Below are 27126 nucleotides of genomic sequence, written 5' to 3'. Positions count from 1 at the left end.
AAAGCCCCCAGCGATTTAACATCCGCAGCACTTAAAGCAGCCAGAAGTACTGCACAAAGAACAGCTAGGCGTTGCGCAAACGACTACTGGCAACACCTATGCAGTCATATTCAGCTGGCCTCAGACACCGGAAACATCAGAGGAATGTATGATGGCATGAAGAGAGCTCTTGGGCCAACCATCAAGAAGATCACCCCCCTCAAATCTAAATCGGGGGACATAATCACTGACCAACGCAAACAGATGGACCGCTGGGTTGAGCACTACCTAGAACTGTACTCCAGGGAGAATGCTGTCACTGAGACTGCCCTCAATGCAGCCCAGCCTCTACCAGTCATGGATGAGCTGGACATACAGCCAACCAAATCGGAACTCAGTGATGCCATTGATTCCCTAGCCAGCGGAAAAGCCCCTGGGAAGGACAGCATTACCCCTGAAATAATCAAGAGTGCCAAGCCTGCTATACTCTCAGCACTACATGAACTGCTATGCCTGTGCTGGGACGAGGGAGCAGTACCCCAGGACATGCGCGATGCCAACATCATCACCCTCTATAAAAACAAAGGTGACCGCGGTGACTGCAACAACTACCGTGGAATCTCCCTGCTCAGCATAGTGGGGAAAGTCTTTGCTCGAGTCGCTCTGAACAGGCTCCAGAAGCTGGCCGAGCGCGTCTACCCTGAGGCACAGTGTGGCTTTCGTGCAGAGAGATCGACTATTGACATGCTGTTCTCCCTTCGTCAGATACAGGAGAAATGCCGTGAACAACAGATGCCCCTCTACATTGCTTTCATTGATCTCACCAAAGCCTTTGACCTCGTCAGCAGACGTGGTCTCTTCAGACTACTAGAAAAGATCGGATGTCCACCAAAGCTACTAAGTATCATCACCTCATTCCATGACAATATGAAAGGCACAATTCAACATGGTGGCTCCTCATCAGAGCCCTTTCCTATCCTGAGTGGTGTGAAACAGGGCTGTGTTCTCGCACCCACACTTTTTGGGATTTTCTTCTCCCTGCTGCTTTCACATGCGTTCAAATCCTCTGAAGAAGGAATTTTCCTCCACACAAGATCAGGGGGCAGGTTGTTCAACCTTGCCCGTCTAAGAGCGAAGTCCAAAGTACGGAAAGTCCTCATCAGAGAACTCCTCTTTGCTGACGATGCTGCTTTAACATCTCACAATGAAGAATGCCTGCAGAGTCTCATCGACAGGTTTGCGTCTGCCTGCAATGAATTTGGCCTAACCATCAGCCTCAAGAAAACGAACATCATGGGGCAGGATGTCAGAAATGCTCCATCCATCAATATTGGCGACCACGCTCTGGAAGTGGTTCAAGAGTTCACCTACCTAGGCTCAACTATCACCAGTAACCTGTCTCTAGATGCAGAAATCAACAAGCGCATGGGTAAGGCTTCCACTGCTATGTCCAGACTGGCCAAGAGAGTGTGGGAAAATGGCGCACTGACACGGAACACAAAAGTCCGAGTGTATCAGGCCTGTGTCCTCAGTACCTTGCTCTATGGCAGCGAGGCCTGGACAACGTATGCCAGCCAAGAGCGACGTCTCAATTCATTCCATCTTCGCTGCCTTCGGAGAATACTTGGCATCAGGTGGCAGGACTATATCTCCAACACAGAAGTCCTTGAAGCGGCCAACACCCCCAGCTTATACACACTACTGAGTCAGCGGCGCTTGAGATGGCTTGGCCATGTGAGCCGCATGGAAGATGGCAGGATCCCCAAAGACACATTGTACAGCGAGCTCGCCACTGGTATCAGACCCACCGGCCGTCCATGTCTCCGTTATAAAGACGTCTGCAAACGCGACATGAAATTGTGTGACATTGATCACAAGTCGTGGGAGTCAGTTGCCAGCATTCGCCAGAGCTGGCGGGCAGCCATAAAGACAGGGCTAAATTGTGGCGAGTCGAAGAGACTTAGTAGTTGGCAGGAAAAAAGACAGAGGCGCAAGGGGAGAGCCAACTGTGCAACAGCCCCAACAAACAAATTTCTCTGCAGCACCTGTGGAAGAGCCTGTCACTCCAGAATTGGCCTTTATAGCCACTCCAGGCGCTGCTTCACAAACCACTGACCACCTCCAGGCGCGTATCCATTGTCTCTCGAGATAAGGAGGCCCAAAAGAAAGAGATCCTTCTTAAGTATTTTATTGTAACAATATTTAGATTTAAAAATTGAATTCGCCACTAGAAACAATATTATACTTTCTTTCTTTTCCTCGAACTCTTAAAGTTGCAATTGACTGTCTCACCAATTGTGAATTGCATGTTCGGTTCTTTAATAAACTTTTATAAAACTTAGAAATTATATTGTCTTACATAGTCTTCTGTACCACCAGCTCATGAACCCGTCTCCGTGCACTCCTTGGTGGGGAGTACATCATTGAGGAGAGATCTCCAGACCCTTGTAATATCCGGGTTATTATAATCTGGCTGAAACTTGTTAAAAAGGCTATTTGGAGGACTGTTATATTCTCATCTGGTTCCTTTCCTTCGGGGAGAGTTAGTTTAGTCCTTTGGACCCATTCAAGTGTCTTTAGGATCTGTCTTTCTCAACGTTAAGTGAGAGTGATCACTTGAGAAGTAGGCCTTATGCAGGATAGTCCCAAAAAGAGGCGAGGATTATAATCCACCACAAGACAGTGCTGGCAAAGTGTATGCAACCATGGCGAGTGGTCCTACTGCTAATTGTATAGAAGAGAAAGATATTGTAAATTGTAATGGCAATTTGGTTTCAACGCAATTTGGTTTTGTTTGACTTGTGACAGTCGCAAATTCACGACCCAGAAATGTAGCGATTTTCTGGATGCACAGTCTAGTTAGAATAGTAACCTTTGACATTGCTGGAGAATTTGATAGTGTACATCTTCCCAGCATCATTAAGAAGTTAATGTTATGTAGTATTTGTAATGAACTCTTCTTCTTTGGCCTCCTTGTCCCGAGAGACAATGGGTAAGCGCGTGGAGGTGGTCAGTGGTTTGTGTATTACAGTTCACAAACCACTGTAATGAACTACTGCTGGAAATATACAATTGTCTCAAAAATGCAAAGACTGGATTGTGATAAATTGACTTTTTTTTTCATTACATCTGCACAGAAATTCCTCAGGATAATAGTAATTTGACTCCACTACTTCTGATTTTTATCAGTACCATGGTGAATGCCATCTAAAAACGTGCTCTCCTTGCTGATAATGCAAATATAAAACAATAAACTCCTTCGGCCCAATTTTAAACTGATAAACACCAGGATCATTAGCAGGTTGTGAACCCATTGGACTCTGCAATGGGCTTTGCTGAGGCTCTTTAACTGAGCCACGGTTTTAACCCCTCTTCGGGTTTCCTGCCCAATCGGGGGTGGGGGGGGGCGTTGCGGTTGCAGGATGATGCGCTGAATCTGTCAAAGGAAGGATTTCTCACTAAAGGGACCCCACCATTTATTGCAATGACTCAACTGGATATGGATTTTTAAGGCTGAAGTAAACACAGGAATGGAGAGAGACCTGGGAAGGCTGCTCCCTGGGTGTCTCACTCTTACCTGGAGATCCTGCTGCAGGATCCGAGGGGCTGTAGTGAGGTGATCATTCCCAAGGACGGAAAGGACAACATCTCCAGCCAAGCAGGCATGGATGGAAGTGACCGAGGACGTCAGCAGCAGACATGTGATCCCTTTGACCTAGAGATTGTGCACCAAGGGGATTTAGTACCTCAGGAGGGCAGGAAAGGTGAAAAGCATAGCTCTTTCAGGTGCCAGGCCCCACACTCTGTCTTTCCCAGCATCCTCCTGCACAGCATTCCTCAGACCAACACACCTTGCTGCTCCACTCATTCCTCTCTCTCTCCAGGCACCTCACATCCCCATCTCAGCCCCACAACACACACACTCACCCTCACTCTCATCCTATTGCCCATGCATCCATGCCTCACAGTGACCCTCCACAAATGGTGTCCTTCCCTCCTCTCCACACAAGTCGTTATTAACACTCATAACTACATTCTCTCCTTGCAGGAGAAGAGAGCACACAACCAGAGGGAGAGGTAGAGACCTGGGGTGTGGCCCTCCAGTGACAGGCACCTTAATGGCCACTGACAATGTGTGCCCACCTGCCCCACTGGGGAGGAGGTCTTGTTTCAGGAGGCTGCAGATGTCAGTAACCACTTGCAGTGAAAAGCTGAGCTTCCTGAGGCATTGATGCTCACACATGTCGAGAGAGCTGAACCTCTGCCTGTGAACCCTGTTTTGGGGTTCTCACCTCCTTTGGGCTGGATCTCTGTGTCCAACCCCTCTGCCTTGTGGAGTGGCATGTGGCCGACGAGAAGGCAGATGGTGTTGTTCCTGCTGCTGTTGGTGTTGTTGCTCGTCATCAGAAGTGCAGGGTAGAACTGTATATGCTGCTCCTATGCCATGGTGAAGGCAGCAGGAAGGTGCAGCTGAAGGGCAATGAAATGCAAGACAGGTGAAGAGACTTCCAAGAAGTTGGCACTGAAGTGCTGAAAGCACACCCTGAGAAGGAGTGCTGTGAGCAGGAGCCTCTCACCTAGCCATGGCTGCAGCTCTTCAGTTTCACATCAAAGGCTTCCCAGCCTGTTAGTTTCACTAAAGAAGCTCTCCCCACATTGCACTCACCTAGTTGACCCTGGTGAGTTGCCGACAACTCGGGATGATTAAAACACAATTTAATGACCTATTTAACTATTTAAACAACATTTTTTAATTCGTTCTTGGGAAGAGGGCATCACTGGCGCGGCCAGTATTTATTACCCATCCATAATTGCTCTTAAGAAGGTGGTGGTGAGCCACCTTCTTGAATCTCTGCAGTCCATGTGGTGTAGATACACCCACGGTGATGTTAGAGAGAGAGTTCCAGATTTTTGACCCAGCGATATTAAAGCAACGGTGATATAGTTCCAAGTCAGGGCACTTGGTGCCTTGGAGGGGAACATGCAGGTGGTGGTGTTCCCATGCGTACACTGCCCTTGTTCTTCTAGGTGGTCCTGGTCATGGGTTTGAAGGTACTGTCGAAGGAGCCTTGGCAAGTTGCTGCCATCCATCATTTTGTAGATGGTACACACTGCTACCGCTGTGGGCGAGTGGTGAAGGGAGTGAATGTTGAAGGTGGTTGATGAGGTGCTGATCAAACGGGCTGCTTTTCCCAGATGGTGTCAAGCATCTTGAGTGTTGTAGGAGCTGCACCCATCCAGGCAAGTAGAGAGTATTCCATCACACTCCTGACATCTGCCTTGTAGTTGGTGGACAGGCTTTGGGGAGTCAGGAGGTGAATTACTCGCCGGAAAATTTCCAGCCTCTAACCTACTGTTGTAGCCGCAGTATTTTTATGGTTGATCCAGTTAAGTTCTGGTCAACGGTAACTTTGAGGATGTTGATAGTGAGTGATTCAGTATCAAGGTCTCACTGTGACCGCATGGGTTTCTGCCAGGTGCTCCGGTTTCCTCCCACAGCCAAAGATTTGCAGGTTGATAGGTAAATTGGCCATTGTAAATTGCCCCTAGTGTAGGTAGGTGGTAGGAGAATGGTAGGGATGTGATTGGGAATATGGGATTAGTACAAATGGGTGGTTGTTTGTCGGCACAGATTCGGTGGGCCGAAGGGCCTGTTTCAGTGCTGTATCTCTCTATGATTCAGCAATAGTAATGCCATTGAATGTCAAGGGAAGATGTTTAACTTCTCTCTTGTTGGAGATGATCATTGCCTGGCACTTGTGCGGTGCAAATGTCACTTACCAATTATCAGCCCAAGCCTGAATATTATCCAGGTCTTGCTGCATATGGACACGGGCTGCTTCAGTATCTGAGGAGTCGTGAATGATACTGAACACTGTACAATCATCAGAGAACATTCCCACTTCTGACCATATGTTGAAGGGATGATCATTGATGAAGCAGTTGATGATGGTTGAGCCTAGGGCACTACTCTGAGGATGGTGTCAATAGATCTACAAGCTCCAAGGGGGTTCCCTTCTCGCCTGCAAACCCGCCTAGGTGAAACCTGGAAGAGGGCAGGATGATGTCAGGATTTTGGCCCAACATCACTTTTAGGGGAAGTTAACTCCCCACATGCACCCAAACCTGCTTCCCCTTGTCTGTTAAAAAAAAAAATCTGTTACTTGTCTCAAGACAAGTGTTAATCAAATCCTTACAGTGAACTGCTGTACACTATAAACGTTGCAAATTCGCTTCAAATACAAAACTTTTTGATCCTTGGTTTCTTACAGATCTCCAGATTGTTATTTAACGGTGATCTAAATGAAGCAAGTAACTTCTGATGATTGAAAATAGTGAAAGTTTGAGAATCCTGAAAAAAAAATTGCACTTCTTGTCTTTGTCCACATCTCTAACAAATTTCTTTCCCAATCCTTTCAGTGGCAATGTGCATCCCTTCACCACTCCCATATCCAAGCAAGACTTATCTTACAACAACATAACCTCAAAATCACTGTGAGCATTGCCACCTGAGATGAGTGTATCTTAGAAAAATGTTATACAAAAATGTTTTTTTAAAGGTTTCAGATAGATGGCCGCTTGCTCAAAAACAATATTATTTGCAAAACTCAATTGTGATTAATCTTTTATTTTTATTGCGATAGAGCTTCAGACAGAATTACACCTACACTGAACCATTAAACATTGTGTCCTATGTTGGATGTGGATTTTCAATAGCTGGGTTAACCATCACTATTGCATTTCAAATTATTACCAGGTAAGAACTTACAATAATATGATCAGTGACAAATATATTAGTATGGTAATCTTTCAAGCTGCTTCATTGCACTATGTCTTTGCATTAGGTGATGTGTTCATTTTTCCATCTTGCACCTAAAGACATATGACACACCTTAGTCTTTGTGACTGGTTAGGTGGATCCAAATAGTCTTTTTCAGTTCTGTACATTACAGTGCTCCAGTGGGTCGGATGAAATGCAAAGATCCCCCTACAGTACACCAAAATTTTACCTAAACTTGAATTCACATTTCACACACTGCCCCAATTTTAACTCCAGGCAGGAGGCTGGTGGGGTGAGTTAGAAATTCACCTGCTGTGCCAGAAAACTAGCCCAGGATAATTTAACTCCAAGGAATAGTTAACACAGCAGTGGTGCACTTTCCACTGCAGTGGCTTCCTACTCAGACCCGAGTTAAAATTGCAGTCGGCACCTGATGACCTCATTGGATCCCAATCTACATATTTAAAGAATGACCCTGCCAGATTTAGGCGAGTGGCTTAGTCACCTATACAGAAGCCTAAGTGAAAATTCAAGGATCAAAGTGGCTTCCCAACAGGTCAGTAACCTGGGGCATTTGAACAGTTCACCTGCCTGGTTTCTGACAGGCAAGCAGATTAAAATCACTCCCACTTTGTATACACATAGTTTACCTGAGCAAGTGTGCTGAGTTAGTGCTAGGGTGAAAGATATTTTAGTGCAATTTATCTAATGTGGGTTGATATATATTGGAAGTCGTAGGCTTAGTTGACTCATTTCATTTGAGACTTGAAGCTATCAGAAAGAAGAGCTGGTCATTCTATTTGTCTATTCTGAACATGAAGCCAGATCATGTGGCTCAAAGCACAGTTTTGTAATATATAGTGCCACTCAGCCTTTATTTAAAATAACCATTGGCAATACTTTGGTCAATTTAGATTTACACGATCTTGTATACATATATTTGCAAAATACTTTCACAGTCAAATTTATTTTGATTGAAATAAAAATGTACAGAATTAAGTGGTCCATTTCCCCACTAGTCAAGAGCAGTTAGATCATGCTACAGCTCAAAGAATAGAATTCTACAACAAAACCATATAGGTTGGCCCTTACAATGTATTTGAACCATTGAAGCAGGTAGTTGTGACAAGAAAACGCTCATATTGCAACATAGGGTTTTGCTTGTGAAATGTTATTCATTGTTACTTTCTTCTGTCAGTTAAATAATATTTACAACATTTGTTAGGGTAAAACCATGTCTTTCATAAAGTATTTTACCATACCATACGAATTAGGAGCAGAAGTAGGCCATTCAACCTGTCGAGCCTGCTCCGCCATTTAATAAGATCATGGCTGATCTGTTTCTGTCTTGAATTCCACATTCTCATCCACCCCCGATAATCTTTGATTCCCTTGCCAAACAAGATTCTATCTACCTCCACCTTAAAAATATTCAATGACCCCGCCTCCACTACCTTCTGAGACAGAGAATTCCAAAGCACAACACTCAGAGAAAACATTTCTCCTCGTCTGTGTCCTAAAAGGGTGACCCCTAATTTTCAAACAGTGTCCCCTAGTTCTGGACTCACCCACAAGAGGAAACATCCCCTCCACATTCACCCTGTCAAGGCCGTTCAGGATCTTATATACTTCAATCAAGTCTCCCCTCACTCTTCTATACTCCAGTGAAAACAAGCCCAGTCTGTCCAATCTTTCCTCATAACACAACGTGCTCATTCCAGGTCTCAATCTAGTAAACCTCCTCTGAACTGCCTCCAACGCATTTGCAACCCTCCTTAAATTAGGAGACCAAAACAGCACACAATATTCAAGATGTGGTCTCACCAATGCCCTGTATAACTGAAGCATAACATTCTTACTTTTATTATCAATTCCTCTCGTAATAAAGGATAGCATTCCATTAGCCTTCTTTATTACTTGCTGTACCTGCATACCAACCTTTTGTGATTCATGCACTAGAACAACTATATCCCTCTGCACCTCAGAATTCCATTCAAGAAATATTCTGCTTTTTTATTCTTCCTGCCAAAGCGAACAACTTCACATTTTCCCACATTATATTCCATCTGCTGGATCTTTGCTCACTCACTCAACCTATCTTTTGTCCTCTTCACAACATACTTTCCTACCTATCTTTGTGTCATCTGCAAATTTAGCTACCATGCCATCGCTCCCCTCATCTAAGTAATTGATATAAATTGTAAAAAGCTGAGGCCCCAGCACAGACCCCTGCAGGACTCCATTCGTCACATCCTGCCAATCAGAAAAGGACCCATTCATGCATATTTTGTTTTCTGCCAGCCAGCCAATCTTCTATCCATGCTAATATGTTACTCCCTACACAATGAGCTCCTACTTTGCACAATAACCTTTTATCTGGCATCTTGTCAAATGCCTTTTGGAAATCCAAGTACACCAACGGGTTCCCCTTTATCCACAGAGCATGTAACTCCTTCAAAGAACTCCAATAAATTGGTTAAACATGATTTTCCCTTCACAAAACCATGCTGACTATTCCCGATTACCTTGAGTTTTTCTAAGTGCCCAGCTATAGCCTCCTTAATGATCGATTCTCACACCTTCCCCACGACAGACGGCAAGCTAATTGGCCTATAGTTACCTGTTTTCTACCTCCACCCCTTCTTGAATAGAGGGGTTATAAGTAGCTACTTTCCAGTCTGATGGAACCTTTCCAGAATCTAGTGAATTTTGAAAAATTAACACCAACGCATCTATTACCTCATTAGCCACCTCTTTTAAGACCCTAGGATCAAGTCCATCAGGACCCGGGGACTTGTCAGCCCGAAGCTCGCTCAGTTTGGTCAGTACCCCTTCCCTGGTGATTGTAATGTCACCAAGTTCCTCTCTTCCTTCCACCTCCTGATTTACAGCTATTGCTGGATTTTTTTTGTATCCTCTATAGTGAAGACAGAAGCAAACTATTTGTTCATTTCATCCACCATTTCCTTATTACCTACTATTAACTCCCCATTCTCACTCTCTAGATGACCAACACTCACTTTACTTACTCTTCTTTTTAAATACCTGTAGAAACTCTTGCTATCCATTTTTACATTTCTAGCTAGCTTCCTCTCATACTCTAATTTCCTTCTCCTGACTATTTTCTCTCTTCTGACTACTGAGTCATCTTGAATGATGAACTATTTCCTGCCAAGAATTTATAGCTTTGGCCAACACTGATTTGGAACTGGTTTCTTGACTGTAAATATCCCAATGATCTTTCCTCCCTCACTGTAGGAAAGTGCCTGACTTCCAGACAGCAGGAGATCTCTCTGTGCAAATCATAACTGCAAACCTGCATTCTACCAATTCAGAATGCAGCAAAAGTCCAGTGCACAGCATCATCTCCAATAGTTATTTCCTGTTTCTTTTTGGATGAAATTTCCTCTCACTGAATTAGCAGTAAGGCAATGGAATACTTTTCCAATTTTTGGTACCCAGTTTTAGCAACATGCTCTTACAGCTCAGACAAAATTACAATTGTTGATGATTTAGATTAATTAACAGAAAATATTGCATTTTATTATTTAAGCAAAACCTTAAGGTATCAGTGCAAGAAAATGAAAAATGGCATCTGAAGTGAGACCACTTCCAACTTAATTATATTCTTTTATGATGATTCCAATGCTCTCCTGGCCAGCTTCCCACCTTCCACTCTCAGTAAACTTGTGCTCACAACAAGTCCTGTTCACCCCTCACCTGACCTACATTGGCTTCCGGTCCACAAAATCTTTGATATCAAAATTGGAATCTTTATGTTGAAATCCCTCCATGGCTTCACCCTTCCCTAACTCTGTAAAATCCTGCAGCTCTATAACTGCCAAGTTCTCTGAGCTCCTCCAATTCTGGCCTCTTGCTCATCCCCAATTTTTATCACTTTACCATTGGTGGCTGTGCCTTCACCTGCCGAGGCCCTAAGCTCTGGAATTCCCTCCCTCAATGTCTCTGTCTCTCCAGCTCTCTCTGCTCCTTTAAGTAGCTCCATAAAACTTATCTCTTTGACCCAGCTTTTTCTCACCTGTCAAAATATGTATTTATATGGCTTGGTGTCAAATTTTGTCTGATAAGACTTCTGTGAAGCATCTTGGAACATTTTTACTATCTTAAAGGCACAATATAAATGCAAGTTGTTGGTTGTTTATGAATGTGAAAGAAGTTATGTCTGATTAGCAGGATAGAAGAGAGCACAATAATATCACAAAACCTTAGGTGGGCTTGGAAACGTTGCTGTGAAAGGAATTTTGTCACAACAAACCTGAATGAGGAACATCTGTTGATGCATCCTTTTTGAAATGGAATTTGCTGTTGTTAGATTTGTTCTTGAATGGAATAAGCTGAATTGCTGTATTTGCTATGCAGATTCTGGTCTGTTATTTTAAATAGAATCAAAGCTCTATCTAATGAAGAATTTCTCTCAGGCAAGCACGCAAGACCTCACTTACCTGGGTAACTGTGAGTCTTTGTACATCGATGCTCATGGTGAATTTGATCTTCATCTCTGCGATAAATAACCCTAATGCTCTGAATGAAAAAAGTGCTGCGAACAATACTGAAAACATTATTCTACCTTCCGACCGATCCAGTCCACCAGAGGTTTACTCATGCACTGCTGCTGCTGCCATCCTTCATTATTTTTTAATGGCTACATTCACCTGGTCAGGACTGTACGGTGCACAGATGTATGTTCTGCTAGTTCATGTATTCAAACCACTACCACAGCACTTCTTAATATGGATTTCAGTGGTTGGATGGGGTAAGTGATCAGTTAAATTTAAGCAATTATTCCTTTATAATATTTGGCACATCTCCAATACAAAGTGAATCTCTCATTTACCATTTAAGGGGTGGTTAATCTTTTGATCATTATTGCTCAATGTGTAGGTGCAAGTGCAAGAAAGAAGTGCCTTTGGCTTCAGCACTAGCTTTATTCCTTTCTCATTCTTACTAATAATTCAGAAACTACACATAGGTGTTCTATTTGTTGTACTAAAAGGAATGAAGTATGATGTGCCAAAGGAAACATGAAACGCAGATTAATGAAGCATGATTTAACTAATTTCCATAAAACTATTGAAGCACAAGTCTAATCTCTGTATGCAGATTAGGAATAGTAACATATCTGATTCACATGCATAGCATAAAACAATATTACATAGGCTTGTTGGCAAAGTTGAAACCCATGAAATAAAATAGACAGTGGCAGCATGGATGCAAAGTTGGCTGAATGACAGGAAACCGAGAGTAGTGGTGAACGGTTGTTTTTTGGACTAGAGGAAAGTATATAGTGGGGTTCCCAGGGGTTGGTGCTAGGACCAGTACTTTTCTTGATCTATATTAAAGACTTAGACTTGGGTATACAGGGCACAATTTCAAAATTTGCAGATGACACAAAGCCTGGAAGTATTATGAACTGTGAGGAAGATAGTGATAGATTTCAAGAGGATATAGAATGGCTGGTGAGTTGTGCAGACACGTGGCAGATGCAATTTAATGCAGAGAAGTGTGAAGTGATACATTTTTGGTTGGAAGAATGAGGAAAGGCAATATAAAATACAGGGTACAATTCTAAATGAGGTGCAGGAACAGAGAGACCTAGGGGTATATATAATCGTTGAAGGTGGCAAGGCATGTTGAGAAAGTGGTTAATAAGGCATACAGGATCCTCGGCTTTATAAATAGAGGCATACAGTACAAAAGCAAGAAATAAGCAAAATACTCTAGATGCTGAAAATCTGAAATAAAAACAGAAAAGGCTGGAAATACTCAGGTCTGACAGCATCTGCGGAGATAGAAGCAGAGTTAACATTTCAGGTCTGTGACCTTTCATCAGAACCTTTCTAATGAAAGGTCACAGACCTGAAACGTTAACTCCGCTTCTCTCTCCACAGATGCTGCCAGACCTACAAAAGCAAGGAAGTTATGATAAATCTTTCTAAAACACTGATTTGGCCTCAGCTGGAGTATTGTGTCCAATTCTGAGCAACCACACTTTAGGAAGGATGTGAAGGCTTTATTTAGAAAGGATGCAGAAAAGATTTTGGGGATGATGACTTCAGTGGCGTGAATAGATTGGAGAAACTGGGGTTGTTCTCCTTGGAGAAGAGAAGGTTGAGAAAAGATTTGAAATGTTCAGAGTCATGAAGGGTCTGGATGGAATAGATAAGAGAAACTGTTCCCTTTGGTAGAATGGGGGAGGAACCAAAGGACACAGATTTAAAAAGAACCAAAGGCGAAATGAGGAAGAACTTAGTTATGCAGCGAGTGGGTTGTGATCTGAAATGCACTTCCTGAGAATGGAGGCAGATTCAATTGTAGCTTTCTAAAGGAAATTGGATAAGCACCTGACGGGAAACAATTTGCAGGTCTACAGGGAAAGGGCTGGAGTGTGGGACTTGCAGAAATGCTCTTGCAGAGAGCCAGCACGGATACGACTGGCTGAGTGGCCTCCTTTTGTGTTGAAACCATTCTCTATCAGATTCAAAAATCCAGAATAAACAAGTAATAAAACAGATTGTCCACAGACAAATCAAAAATTCTAAAACCTAGTACAAAAGCAAAATTCCAATTTTCTTTATCCCTTTTCAGGGAGGTGGAGAATAGAATTGTGTGCATTTCTGAACAGCTGCACAGGATTTTCAATTATGATTGGTAATTAGGAGTTGAAAGAAAGAAAGACTTGCATTTATGCAGTGATTTTCATGACCTCAGGATGTGCCAAGATGCTTTACACACAATGAAGTACTTTTGAACTGCAGTCAATGTTGTAATGTAGGAAACATGGCAGCCAATTTGCACACAGTAAACTCCCACAAACAATAATGAAATAAATGACATGTAAATGTAGTTTTGGCAATGTTGGTTAAGGGATAAATGTTGGCCGGGACACCAGGAGAAACCTTCTGCTGTTCTTCGAAAAATGTTGTAGGATCTTTTAGCTCCACCTCAAAGGGCTGATGAGGTCTTGGTTAAATGGATCAGTTGAAAGATGTCACATGCATTTTGGGGTAACAGTGGCATAAGAGTGATAGTGCACCATTTATTCCAAGGAAATTTGCGCCTAACTGATTTCTGCTGGTTTTACACTGAAACATCTTTATCTATGAATTTCCTTGACTGCTTGTGGCATTTCAGTGATACATCTGCCAAAAAACAACAGCCTTTCATTTACATAGTTCAACACCCAGCTCATGTAAATATCCTGGATTTACTTGGATAATTACAGCCAAAACATTTCTGTTGCACTGTCCGAAGAGGCCTGATGTTGAGACTTCTGAAGTTTGATAGCAATTTTGAGATTTTTTTTTCAAATTGTTCTTAGAGAGTTACACTAAACCAAAGTGCTGCCTGTCTCATGCAGTCAAAAATTTTCAGCTCTCACTACCACGCAACCACCCCCTCCACCCCCCACCTGCCCAAAACACATTCAGAAGGACTAAGCCTCTGGAAAGGCCTTTCCAATGGACATGCCCCTGTTCTGCATTTAAATGGAAGAGGAGCCGCAAGGACAGAAGGCTGTGAGAGTGAGTGACTATGGCAGAAGCCAACTCATTATTAACCCTATTGGTGGGACTGAATCAGCCTGTTTTATGCCTGTTGGAATTTCCTTTGAAAATTTGTAAAAGGTGTATACAAACCCCTTAAATATTTATAGCAGCCCCATCAAAAATATCTCCAAAGAACATATGTGTTTAGGAGCATGTCACATGATGGCCTGGATTTTCTTGTCCGTGGAGAGTGCAGAAAATGGCAGCCGCCCCATGCAGGACCCCTGCCGCCACATTTCTGCAGCTGGTGGCCATTTATTATATTCATGGCAGCCATCCTCTCCCAATCACATGACGGAGGCAGCATTGGTGACGCCACTCACAGCATCACCTGATGTGGAAGCAGGTGCTGGCGCCATTTTAAAAAGCTGCCAGTCCTGCAGACAGTTCAACAAAATGCAGAGTTTACCCCTTCCCCCTCTTCCCTATACAAATACTGCAGAGTTTACCCCTTCCCCCTCTTCCCTATACAAATACTGCAGAGTTCACCCCTTCTCCCTCTTCCCTATACAAATACTGCAGAGTTTACCCCTTCCCCCTCTTCCCTATACAAATACTGCAGAGTTTACCCCTTCCCCCTCTTCCCTATACAAATACTGCAGAGTTCACCCCTTCTCCCTCTTCCCTATACAAATACTGCAGAGTTCACCCCTTCCCCATCACGGTGGCTCCAGCTTTCCCTGGACAGGAAAGTAAAGGTGTGTGAGTGCCGCTGATGCACTGAAGGTCGGGAACTGAAGGTAAGTTCGTTACGGGTTACACTTAAATTAATGCAAACATCTAATTAGCAAATGGAAAGCAGGGTCCCATCGCAGAGCAGTGGAGGGGCCGCTATGGAGCTTCCCCACTGCCGAGAAGATCAGGCCTATCTTGTGACATGCTCCTAAATATATATGTACTTTGGAGATATTTTTGATGGGGCTGCTATAAATATTTAAGGGGGTTGTATCCTACCTTTTACAAATTTTCCAAAGGAAATTCTGACAGGCATAAAACAGGCTGATTCAGTCCCACCAATAGGGTTAATAGTGAGCTGTCTTCTGCCATAGTCCCTCACTCTCAGAGTCTTGTGTCTCTGCCACTCTGATGCTCCAGCCCAACCCTGCCACCAAATCTGACGTTGGGCTCGGAACAAAATCCAGCCTGATATTTGGCACTCTATAGCAATAAGGGAATGATTATACATGATATATGATAGATATCAGAGTATCATTAATAGAAGGCTTCTACAATTGCACATAAAGTAAGCTAACTTTAAACAGGGCACTGCACTATTTATTAGAGGGATTCCGATCACCAAAGTTGCATATGTATTGTAAAATGCAATAAGGTACTCTTCGTCATCACTGCCTGGGCAGTAATCTGGCAGCAATGTTTGCCTGCCTATTGTAGAATCCACCCAATTTTTAATGGAATGCAAACTGGTGAGTTCCACAATGGGTGGATGATCCACTCTGCCAGCTTAGCACCCAGCTGGTGAAGATGAAAATTTCCCCCAATATTCTCATTCTGAAACAGTTCTGTGCAATTCACTGCATTTGTTAATTTTGACATATTTATTTTTAATGTTAAATGTTCATAAAAATTTGTTAACATGCAAAATGATTGACTTTACAACACCAAATGAAAATTCAAAACTTGCCAATATTATTGGGCTTTGGCTGTTTCACTCCTAATAAAATAGTAACCTCTGAATTTGATTAGGCCGAATTATATGGCTCAGAAAAACAGAATGTAAATCCTACAAGTAAAAACATCATTTATTTTAATTCAATGTATTCCTCAGGTCTTCCAGCAGTTATTGTTGTTACAACATTAGCAGCTACCTACAAGACAGATAACGCACTGAATTATCGGCAAGAGGAGTTGTGAGTATTGTATATATATGTAAAAGACATTTCAAATCATGAAAATTATAATAAATTAGTAAACTTTCCGTGGCGTTGCTCATGGATGGTCTGGAACACACTGAGATCCTAAGTATAAACCTATTGCATCATTGTCTCTCTCCTTCTCTTCTCTTTGGCCTCCTTGTCTCGAGAGACAATGGGTAAGCGCCTGGAGGTGGTCAGTGATTTGTGGAGCAGCGCCTGGAGTGGCTATAAAGGCCAATTCTAGAGTGACAGACTCTTCCACAGGTACTGCAGATAAAATTGGCTGTCGGGGCTGTTACACAGTTGGCTCTCTCCTTGCGCTTCTGTCTTTTTTCCTGCCAACTGCTAAGTCTCTTCGACTCGCCACACTTTAGCCCCGCCTTTATGGCTGTCCACCAGCTCTGGCGATCGCTGGCGACTGACTCCCACGACTTGTGATCAATGTCACAGGACTTCATGTCGCGTTTGCAGACGTCATTAAAGCGGAGACATGGACGGCCGGTGAGACTGATACCAATGACGAGCTTGCTGTACAATGTGTCCCTGGGGATCCTGCCATCTTCCATGCGGCTCACATGGCCAAGCCATCTCAAGCACCGCTGGCTCAGTAGGGTGTATATGCTGGGGATGTTGGCCGCCTCGAGGACTTCTGTGTTGGAGATACGGTCCTGCCACCTGATGCCAAGGATTCTCCGGAGGCAGCGAAGATGAAATGAATTGAGATGTCGCTCTTGGCTGACGTACGTTGTCCAGGCCTCGCTGCCATAGAGCAAGGTACTGAGGACACAGGCTTGATACACTCGGACTTTTGTGTTCCATGTCAGTGCGCCATTTTCCCACATTCTCTTGGCCAGTCTGGACATAGCAGTGGAAGCCTTTCCCATGCGCTTGTTGATTTCTGCATCGAGAGACAGGTTACTGGTGATAGTTGAGCCTAGGTAGGTGAACTCTTGAACCACTTCCAGAGCGTGGTCGCCGATATTGATGGATGGAGCATTTCTGATGTCCTGGCCCATGATGTTCGTTTTCTTGAGACTGATGGTTAGGCCAAATTCATTGCAGGAAGTCGCAATCCTGTCTGAGATTCTGCAGACACTCTTCAGTGTGAGATGTTCATGCAGCAAAGAGGAGTTCCCTGATGAGGACTTTCCGTACTTTGGTCTTCGCTCTTAGACAGGCAAGGTTGAACAACCTGCCACCTGATCTTGTGTGGAGGAAAATTCCATCTTCTGAAGACTTGAACGTGTGTGAGAGCAGCAGGAAGAAGAAGATCTCAAACAGTGTAGGTGCGAGAACACAGCCCTGTTTCATGCCACACAGGATAGGAAAGGGGTCTGATGAGGCGCCTCTATGCTGAATTGTGCCTTTCATATTGTCATGGAATGAGGTGATGATACTTAGTAGCTTTGGTGGACCTCTGATCTTTTCTAGTAGCCTGAAGAGACCAAGTCTGCTGACGAGGTCAAAGGCTTTGGTGAGATCAATGAAAGCAATGTAGAGGGGCATCTGTAGTTTGCGGCATTTCTCCTGTAGCTGGCGAAGGGAGAACAACATGTCAATGGTGGATCTCTCTGCTCGAAAGCCACACTGTGCCTCAGGGTAGACACGCTCAGCCAGCTTCTGGAGCCTGTTTGAAGCGACTCGAGCGAAGACTTTCCCCACTGTGATGAGCGGGGAGATTCCACGGTAGTTGTTGCAGTCACCCTTGTTCTTATAGAGGGTGATGATATTGGCATCGCGCATGTCCTGTGGTACTGCTCCCTCGTCCCAGCACAGGCAAAGCAGTTCGTAGAGTGCTGAAAGTATAGCAGGCTTGGCACTCTTGATTATTTCAGGGGTAATGCCGTCCTTCCCAGGGGCTTTTCCGCCCCTTGGAATAACCTTGGAAATTAGTGTTCAAAAAACATAATATGATGGTGGACCTTTTTCCACTATTTTGGCAAAAGTATTAACTAATTTAAATCAAATGGGTTAATTGTAGCAGATAGGCAAATTGCATATGAAGATAATTGCAAAACAATAGATATAAATCTTTACACTTCTACTTTAATGTAATTTTACTGAGGCAATTCACTGTGATGTTGCATTTGATGTCAGGCAGCATTGGGTTTCAGTATAATCACCTGCTCATCACCCACATTACTACATAACAATATCCAATTAAACTGTCAAAATTATGTTTTAAAAAGTTGAATTTCCTTTTGGTTAAACTAGCACGCTAACCAGATGATCAAATAAAATAACAGTTAACGCATACACACAGGCCATGGCAGTCATTGAGTACTGCAGGCCACACAACAAAACAAAATTTAGACTTAGATCCCTTACAGAAATAAAGACCAGCACAAGAGAGAACCAAAATATAGGGCTGAATTTTCGGTTCCCGACAGGGTTAGGAACGGAGCTGGGCAGGGGTCAAAAATACCAGCACCGGCTAGCGTGTCGGTTTCCTGATGCCATTCCCTGCGTGGCCATTTTTACAATGGTGGGCGGAGGGCGGCCCCGCGATCCACCCAAACCATAACCAAGGTCAATTAAGCTGGTTGAAGAGTTCATTAATGGGCGATGTTGTGATTTTCGCGGAGGTGCACGGACTGCAGCGCTGTCTGAGGCAGATCAGGTGAATGGAGGTGGGTACACGGTGAGCAAACCGTCATGGCCGCTCCGGGGAATTAGCTGGGCCTCGTGAAAAGGTGGACTTGTCCATTGGGGGATAGGTGACATCAGTTCAGAACAGGTTACGGGGAGAGTGGGCAGTAAACATTTGGGCAGTGCAGAGGGTAATATCCCTGCTGGCATTGCAGGGCTATAAGAGCAGGGTGCAAGGCTGCCGAGCACAAGGAAGGCTGCAGATGTCGATGGGGACCAGATGTCGATGGGGACCACTCTCAGATTTTGGGCCCAGTGGTGATGAGGAGCAACACCCTCTGCAAGAAGGGCAGAGTCCTGGGCAACAGGAGGGCACAGGATAGGGGCGAAGGACACGGAGGCCACACCCTCAGCATCGGATCTACCGCCAAAGAAGGAGCTACCTGTAGATGACTGAGAACCAGTGCTGCAGAAGACTGCAACTCTCCAGGCAGATGGTCACAGATATTTGTGCCCTCATCGCTGAAGATCGCACACCTCGCAGCACTGTTCGCCATGCCCTGCAGTAGCCATCAAAGTCACTATGGCTTTAACTTCTTCGCTTCTGGCTCCTTCCAAGGTTCAGCTGCGGACCTTGGTGGCATTGCGCGAACAGCAGCACACCAGTGCATCTCGCAGGTCACTGATGTCCTAATTGTGAGAGCTGGACAGTACATTCAGTTCCAAACTGATGAGGCCACCATCACTGGATTCTCCCAGTGCAGGGCATCATCGATTGCACCCATGTGGCCATCAAGGTTCCCAGTGACCGGCCATCAACAGGAAGGGCTTCCACTCCCTCAATGTTCAGTTGGTGTGCAACCACTCAAGAGCTTCCTCCATCTATGTGCCCACCTTCCTAGCAGCTGCCATGACTCCATGGTCCTCTGCCAGTTCACGCCACCTTACATCTTCACTCCAACCTCCAAAGTCCTTGGATGGATTCTAGGGGAAACGGATATATCTTGAAGAGCTAGCTACTCACCACACTATGAAAGCTCCAGGCAGAGGCACTGAGGCAATACAACCAATGCCATCTGCTCACCAGGACCAGCATTGAGCAGGCCATTGGGCTTCTGGAGATACGGTTCCAGTGCCTGGACCATCGGGTGCTACCCTGCAATACACTCCAGCAAAGGTCTCGCTTATTGTCGTGGTCTGCTCCGCTCTCCATAAAATGGCCCTCCAGACCTTGAGAATGGTGAGGTCCTGTGTCATGCAGGCCTCCACCTACCAAGAATGAGGCATATTAATTTTGCCACATGGTCATTAAATTTCAAATTGTTGCTGGGAAGAAGAGAAGACCTGTTACAAGGACTGCCAGGACTTGGCTGGAAAAAAAAAACATATTTACATATTAACAGATATTGATGGCAGGGAAGCGCTTTCCATTCCCTACTAAGATGATACAATACACAAACAGACATGGTCAAACCAGTTAGTCACATGACTAACCTGCTTGGCAGTCTGGGTTTTTTTCTCAATTGTACAGTTTTTGAACTGAGAGTTTGATCAGAAAGCAGAATGCCCCGGGACTGAAGAAGACATGCTGCCTGTCTGCCTGCTCCCATCTCTTTCTCACAGAACTCCAAATCCGTTGAAGACCCAAGAAAGAAAAGTCTCTTACAGTGAACTGGGTTTAAGAAGAATACAGGGCCCCAACGAAAAGCAAGATCTATCTACAATCAATGACTATACAGTGAGTTCGAAGACCCGGAACAAAAACTCTTCAGATATTGCCTCAAATTTTTCCACTTTATTTCTTCTGCTCTTTTCTGTCCCTATCTGCATGTGTGTATCGCGTATGCATGCTAGCGTGGGCACGTCGGGTTTCCGTAGGCGTTGACCAAATTAGTGTTTAAGTTTTTAATAAATTTCAATCTTTCTTCTTTAAACCTAAGAAGACCTGTTTGCGCTGGTTTCTTTGCCTTACAATTTTAAAGTGTTGAACAAGGATTCACCAAGGGGAATTAAAAACATGGTGTGTTTAAAATTAAACCCTTTTACAGTAAGACCAGGTGAAGGCTGAAAGGGAACCCTAGACCACTTTCTCACCTGGTCGTAACATCCTGGAAGGACACAACTTATTGGATGAAGGGGGAGGATGCAGAACACTGAGGTGCTCTGGCTGCACAGGGAGGTGGCTGGACATGGCGTGCGGCTCAACGGTCTCATCAGGATGCCATGAATGTTAGGGATCATCTGATTCAAGAACATTTCAATTGAGCTCCTCTGAACCAGGATGAATGGCATGGTATAGAACTCACTCTGAGCTGTCTGTGCTATCACTTCCATGGAGGACGCAGCCTGGACCATGTAAACTCTCACTGCCAATGAAGGATGAACAGCTGCCCAGAGGTTTTGCCATTACCACTGAGGAACCCTTGATTTCCTTCACCACTTCATACCTCTTTTCTTGTCCCACCATCAATAAAAGGAGTCTCACGCATCTGGCTTCAAGTGTCATTGTTTATATGGTTCTCAGAAAGGAAATCAGTGCACAATTACCGCACGAAGACACCCCAGTGACCCACTCAGTGCTCCGTGCGATGCGGTGGCCTCCTCCCTTGGCCACTTCTCTGCAGTGCTCCCCTTGTGGCCTCAGAGGAGACGGAGGCTGCCTGCTCACTTGTTTTGGCTTGCCGTTGAGATTTACATGGCAGTCATCCTCTACGTGAAGGCGCCCATGAGGGCATCTCCTGAGGCTGCTGCACCTGCATCATTGCTGGGGTAGCCTCCATCAATTGGCCCTACTGCACAGGTGCTCCCTCCAACAGAGGGACTAAAGAGACCGAAGATGATGAAGTTGCCCCATGAGGGGCGGCACTGTCACCCTCCCTCAGGGTGACATCCTCAGCCTTTAGCTGGCACTGCAGATGGCTGGAGTGAAACACCAGCTGGGGCACAACTAGCATCCCTTCCAAACACCTCTGTGCTACCATTGCCACTGACCAGTCCAGGCTACCTAGTGTGGCATGCATCCTGTGTACATGTGCAGTTTTTTTTATTTGTTCATGGGATGTGGCCATCGCAGGCTAGGACAGCATTTATTGCTCATCCCGAATTGCCCTTGCAAAAGTGGTGGTGAGCTCCCTTCTTGAACAGCTGCAGTCCATGTGGGGTAGGTACACCCACAGTGCTGTTAGGAAGGGAGTTCCAGGATTTTGAACCAGCGACAGTGAAGGAACAGCGATATAGTTCCAAGTCAGGATGGTGTGTGGCTAGGAGGGGAACTTGCAGGTGGTGGTGTTCCCATGCATTAGTTGCCCTTGTCCTTCTAGGTGGCTGAGGTCGCAGCTTTGGAATGTGCTGTCGAAGGAGCCTTGATGAGTTGCTGCGGTACACACTGCTGCCACTGTGTGTCGGTGGGAGTGAATGTTTGTGGATGGGCCGCCCATCCAGCAGGCTACTTTGTCCTGGATGGTGTCGAGCTTCTTGAGTATTGTTGGAGCTGCACCCATCCAGGCAAGTGGAGAGTATTCCATCACACTCCTGACTAGTGCCTTGTAGATGGTGGACAGGCATTGGGGAGTTACGAGGTGAGTTACTGATTGCACTCCATCTGCTGCTGCATGTTATATTCCAGAAAGCCAGTTGTTGAATGATGAAATTGGAGTCAGTCTTACATTTATTTATAGAGTAAAGATTGCAAACATATAGCTCCTTACTCAGAACAACAACCAGTCTCAGTAAGTGTTCCTTATATGTGCTCATGTTAGACCCTAATTAACACCGTTGTCCTGCATATTAAACACAATTGAGTGCATTGCTCTCTAATCACCATCTCCACCATGACTGACTTCCTCGTGGACGCCGATTCTGGCTATTTCCATTGTTTCCTCCTCTATGGCTGAGATGATGAGTGCAAGGGACACTTCCACCCAGTTGGGCCCTCTCTCGGGCATTATGAACCAGTTTCTCTTGCACAGACAAAAATGAGTAAGAAAAGGCTGCTGCCCTCTATGGCCAATGCCAACTGCTCCATTTCATTAGAAGGTGCATGTATCAGTGGTTACAGTTCCTCAGCAGCACTATGTCTCTGAGCCATTCTGAGAGATCAGTAGGTGCCCTGGGCACACACTCCTCCCATGCTTAGGAGCAGCATGTGCCCTGAGGCTCCTCAGCTTGTGTGTGTCCTGAGGGTTGGGGACAGCACTCACCTTGCCAGAGCTTATCAGGTCATTGAACCTTTTCCTACACTGGATCCAGGTTCTTCTGACCACACTTCCACTGCTGACTGTGGCAACAATGTCCAGCCACACCTGATTGGTCTGGGAGGGTGGTCTGCTCCTGCCACCCTCCAGGAAGAGTACCTCCCTCCACTCCCACACGGTCTCCAGCAAGACCTCCAGGTCCATGTCTGAAAAATTGAGGGGGTGGGCTGCCCTGCCCCGGGTTCCAGGCCTTTGGCTGTGCTGAGACAATCTGCAAATCTAGTGTTCTCTACCGAGATCTCTCACTCTGCAGTATCAGTACTCAAACTGCAGCCACAGTAATGGCTGCAATAGTCAGTTTAAATCAGCCTGCACTTGAGTTGTCCCGCCTCCATTCCTGCCCCCATATCAATTAAGGTGTTGCCCCCATGAAACTCCGGGCCCATTACTGTTGTCCCTGGGGGCGGGGGTGGGGGCAAGACTCAGAAGCATTCCCGACTTCTGTTTCCCACCTCTGTTGCAAAGATCCAGCCCATAGTTCCAGGCTGCTCCCACACAAACAGGCCTCCATTGGAAGCAATATTGTATATACTTTTACAGCACTCCCAATATAACGCTGTAGTTAACTTTGGTAATATTATTGTAAGACATGCAATTTTCAATGTGTTTACTTTGTTTATAAACTTTATTTTAGTACTATAAATACTTCTGTGACTGAGATGGAATCTAAAGGACTTTCAAAAATATTCCCAGAAATTGCTTTGCTTTCCCTTTGCCTTCCTTCCATTGACAGCTTACTGTTGTTTTTGTACATCTTTAGTATCATATTATTAATAGTTTTTGCATCCGCTTTTGATTGGCATGACCTCTACTTGTTCAGCTGTGATTCGTTAATGTTTTCTGAATATGAAATCTTAGTCAATCAGGTGACACAGAATTTTGCATATACACAGGTGTGCTGCCCAAATTGTGTTGGAAAAACCACATTCTAGATGCAAGACTTTTAGAATGTATTACCTATATGTTAAAAATTGTGCATTACACATTCGTGTGTAAATCACACTTCAGCATAACATCTTTATCATCTTTCCTTCATGCAAATTTTTGTGTCACACTTGCATCTAATTAGATCAAAATTTTGTACTTATTACATAGAGGACGATTTTAACCTAACCCACCTCTCAGAAGACTGATGGAATCGGGTGAAATGATGATTTTGCACCCTGTTGCAGTTTACTTTCCATTGAGTGTAATATTGGGGAAGGTGTATACCTGGTGTTCTACTCAATCTCGTAGTTTTCCTGCCTTCGATTTAGTTTCAAATTACAGCACACAAACAGGTCATTCAGCCAAACTGGTCTGTGCTGATGTTTACACTACACATGAGCCTCCTTCTACTCAAATTACCTCTTCCCACACTGCCCTCATATCTAAGTATTCCTTACTCCCTCATATATAGATCAAGCCTCCCATTAAACAGGTCAGTGCTATGTTCTTAAACCACTCCATGTGGCAGAAAGTTCCACATTACCATTCGAAAACTGTGACCAATCAAATTCATTAGAAGACATCAGACGTTGGAGACCATACCAATTGCCAAGTAACAAACACAAATGAAAATCACCAATCATGGAATTCAAATCAAAAGTGGCAGAAAACCGCAACTCCAATAAAGGGTGGGAGAAGATGATCCAATTAAATTATTCAACATCATTCTTGGTTGCAATTTTTTCTTCATTCAGCTGACTGTGTAGAAATAGTGAAAATAATGATTTTGCATCATAAAGACACCAAATTGACACATTTCACAATCTTATAATTAATTGCACCTCTAAAATTACATTTAGTGCTTTTAACAACCTTCACCAATGTTTTACTTAGAATCCTCCACCTTTCTGAAAAGTTTAGAGTTTATATTTTTCCCAGACATATTACTCTGTCAGCTGAAGACAAATAATAACCACACCCATGCTTTGAATTCCCAATATGCAAGTGTCTGCATGTGCAGTCCACAGAATATCCCTGCATGCATTAGTATAGTTTTGTCAGCTGATTGATTCAAAGTATGTAAATCTCTAGGGCACGACAGAAACTATGTTTTTTCAAAGCATATTAAAACTAGCAGGAGTATGAACTTCATTGCATTAGCATTGACAGGAACATATTTTCAAGTGCCAATTTTAAGTCAGAGCGAGAAGCTGACAGTGAGGGAGAAATGCAGAGAGTTCAATCTTTATCTTTTCTAATAGATTCTAAATGCTTCAAGCATCTGCCTTTTCTGTGTGTGCAGATGATTCAGTCCTCATATGAATGGGTTGATTTATGCAGCAGTTGTATCTGTCTATTTAATTATCCACCAACAAGGGCTAAGAAAAATATGAACCATTTATTTTCTAGAAGCTAATCAAAAAACCCTTATTTCACTGTCTCTGGGCAGGACACTTTCACTCAAGCTGTGTACCGCTGTGGGGGTTCCACAGCCCAGCACCCCTACCATTCATTTTTTCCATCAAACGTCAAGGGTTGAATTTTCGGGTCCCACCAGGGGCAGGAACGGAAGCGGACGGGGCCCAAAAGTACTGGTGCCAGCCGGCATGCTGGTTTTGTGATGCCGTTCCCAGCGCAGCCATGTTCGCGGGGTGGGGGGAGGGCAAGATTGCAATCCCGTTCGCTCCCCAAAAAAGGCCAATTAAGGTACTTGGAGACCATATTAAGAGCTCGTTAACAGGGGAAGTTGAGCATTTCATGGGGGTGCTGTCTGGGGCAGATGAGATGTGTACAGAGTGGGAAGCCAGTTATGGCTGCCTCGGGGAATTAATCTGGAGCCTTAAAAGTTTCAGTGGCACAGAGGGGGGACTCAGACATCGGGAGACAGGTGCTCTTAGCACTACACGGGTGGTAGGGAGAGTGGGCAGTTAGTGCTCGGGCAGTGTAAGGGGTTATCACCCTCCAGGCATCGCAGGGGCAAAGCAGCCAAGGAAAGCTGGGCAACAAGCTGACCACAAGGAAGGCAGCAGCTGGCAATGGGGGCACGCCTCTTGGATTTTGAGCCCAGTGGCAATGAGGAACAACACCCTCCACAGCAAGGGAGGAGTCCCGGGAAGCAGGAGGGCACAACAGTGGGGTGAGGGGCAGGAAGGACACGGAGACTGTAGCCTCAGCATAGGATCTACCACCGAAGAAGAGCTACTTGGAGATGAATGAAACCCAGTGCTGCAGGAGAATGTAACTCTCCATGCAGATGGTCACAGATATCTCTGTCCTCTTCACTGAGGATCTTGAACCACACAGCACTGCTCGCCATGCCCTGCCAGAAGCCATCAAAGTCACTGTGGCCTTGAACGGCTGTGCCTTTGGCTCTTTCCAAGGATAAGACACAGACTAGGTGGCATCTCACCTAGCTGCACACCACTGCATCTCGCAGGTCACCGATGCCCTATTTGCCCGAGCTGGACAGTACACTCATTTCATGACAGACATGACCTCACAGGGACCGAGGGCACTGGGTTTCACCTCCATCACTGGATTCCCCCAGGTGCAGGGCACCATCAATTGTACCTATGTGACCATCAAGGCACCCAGTGACAGGCCAAACAGATTCATCAATAGATTCAACTCCCTCAATGTTCAGCTGGTCTGCGACCACAACAAAAGCTTCCTGCGTGTGTGTGCTCGCTTCCCTGGCAGCTGCCATGACTCCTTCATCCTCCAGCAGTCCAGGCTGCCGCAAATCTTCACCCCAACCCCTGTAGTGCGTGGATGGATTCTAGGGGATAAAGATATCCCTTAAAGAGATGGCTACTTACCCCTCCAAGAACCCGAGACAGAGGCGGTGGCATAATGGTAATGTCTAGATCTAGGCTAATGCTCTGGGGACATGGGTTCGAATCCCACCACGGCAAATGGTGAAATTTGAATTCAATTGATAAATATAATGGTGACCATGAAACCATTGTCGACTGTTGTAAAAACCCATCTGGTTCACTAATGTCCTTTAGGGAAGGAAATCTGCCTGGTCTGGCCTACATGTGACTCCAGACCCACAACAATGTGGTTGACTCTCAAAATGCCTTCTGAAATGGCCCAGCAAGCCACTCAATTCAAGGGCAATTAGGGATGGGCATCAAATGCTGGCCTAGCCAGTG

The 27126-nt window shown here is 44.8% G+C and overlaps 1 protein-coding gene across 5 annotated transcripts in view; it reads left to right on the top strand.

Moving 5' to 3' along the window:
- The window catches only part of adgrg7.1 (adhesion G protein-coupled receptor G7, tandem duplicate 1), a 91404-nt gene that overhangs the window by 40139 nt on the left and 24139 nt on the right, over positions 1-27126 (top strand). For all 5 annotated transcript variants that reach the window (XM_068040978.1, XM_068040980.1, XM_068040982.1 and 2 more), the window contains 3 exons: positions 6624-6736; positions 11200-11534; positions 16112-16193. In XM_068040978.1, the coding sequence (XP_067897079.1) occupies positions 6624-6736; positions 11200-11534; positions 16112-16193 (530 nt within the window). The remainder of the gene's footprint in view (positions 1-6623; positions 6737-11199; positions 11535-16111; positions 16194-27126) is intronic.

This window comes from Heterodontus francisci, chromosome 10 (genome assembly GCF_036365525.1).
Source record: "Heterodontus francisci isolate sHetFra1 chromosome 10, sHetFra1.hap1, whole genome shotgun sequence".
NCBI lineage: Eukaryota > Metazoa > Chordata > Chondrichthyes > Heterodontiformes > Heterodontidae > Heterodontus > Heterodontus francisci.
Note: the sequence above shows the minus strand (reverse complement) of the source record. Positions and strands in the feature narration are given on the sequence as shown.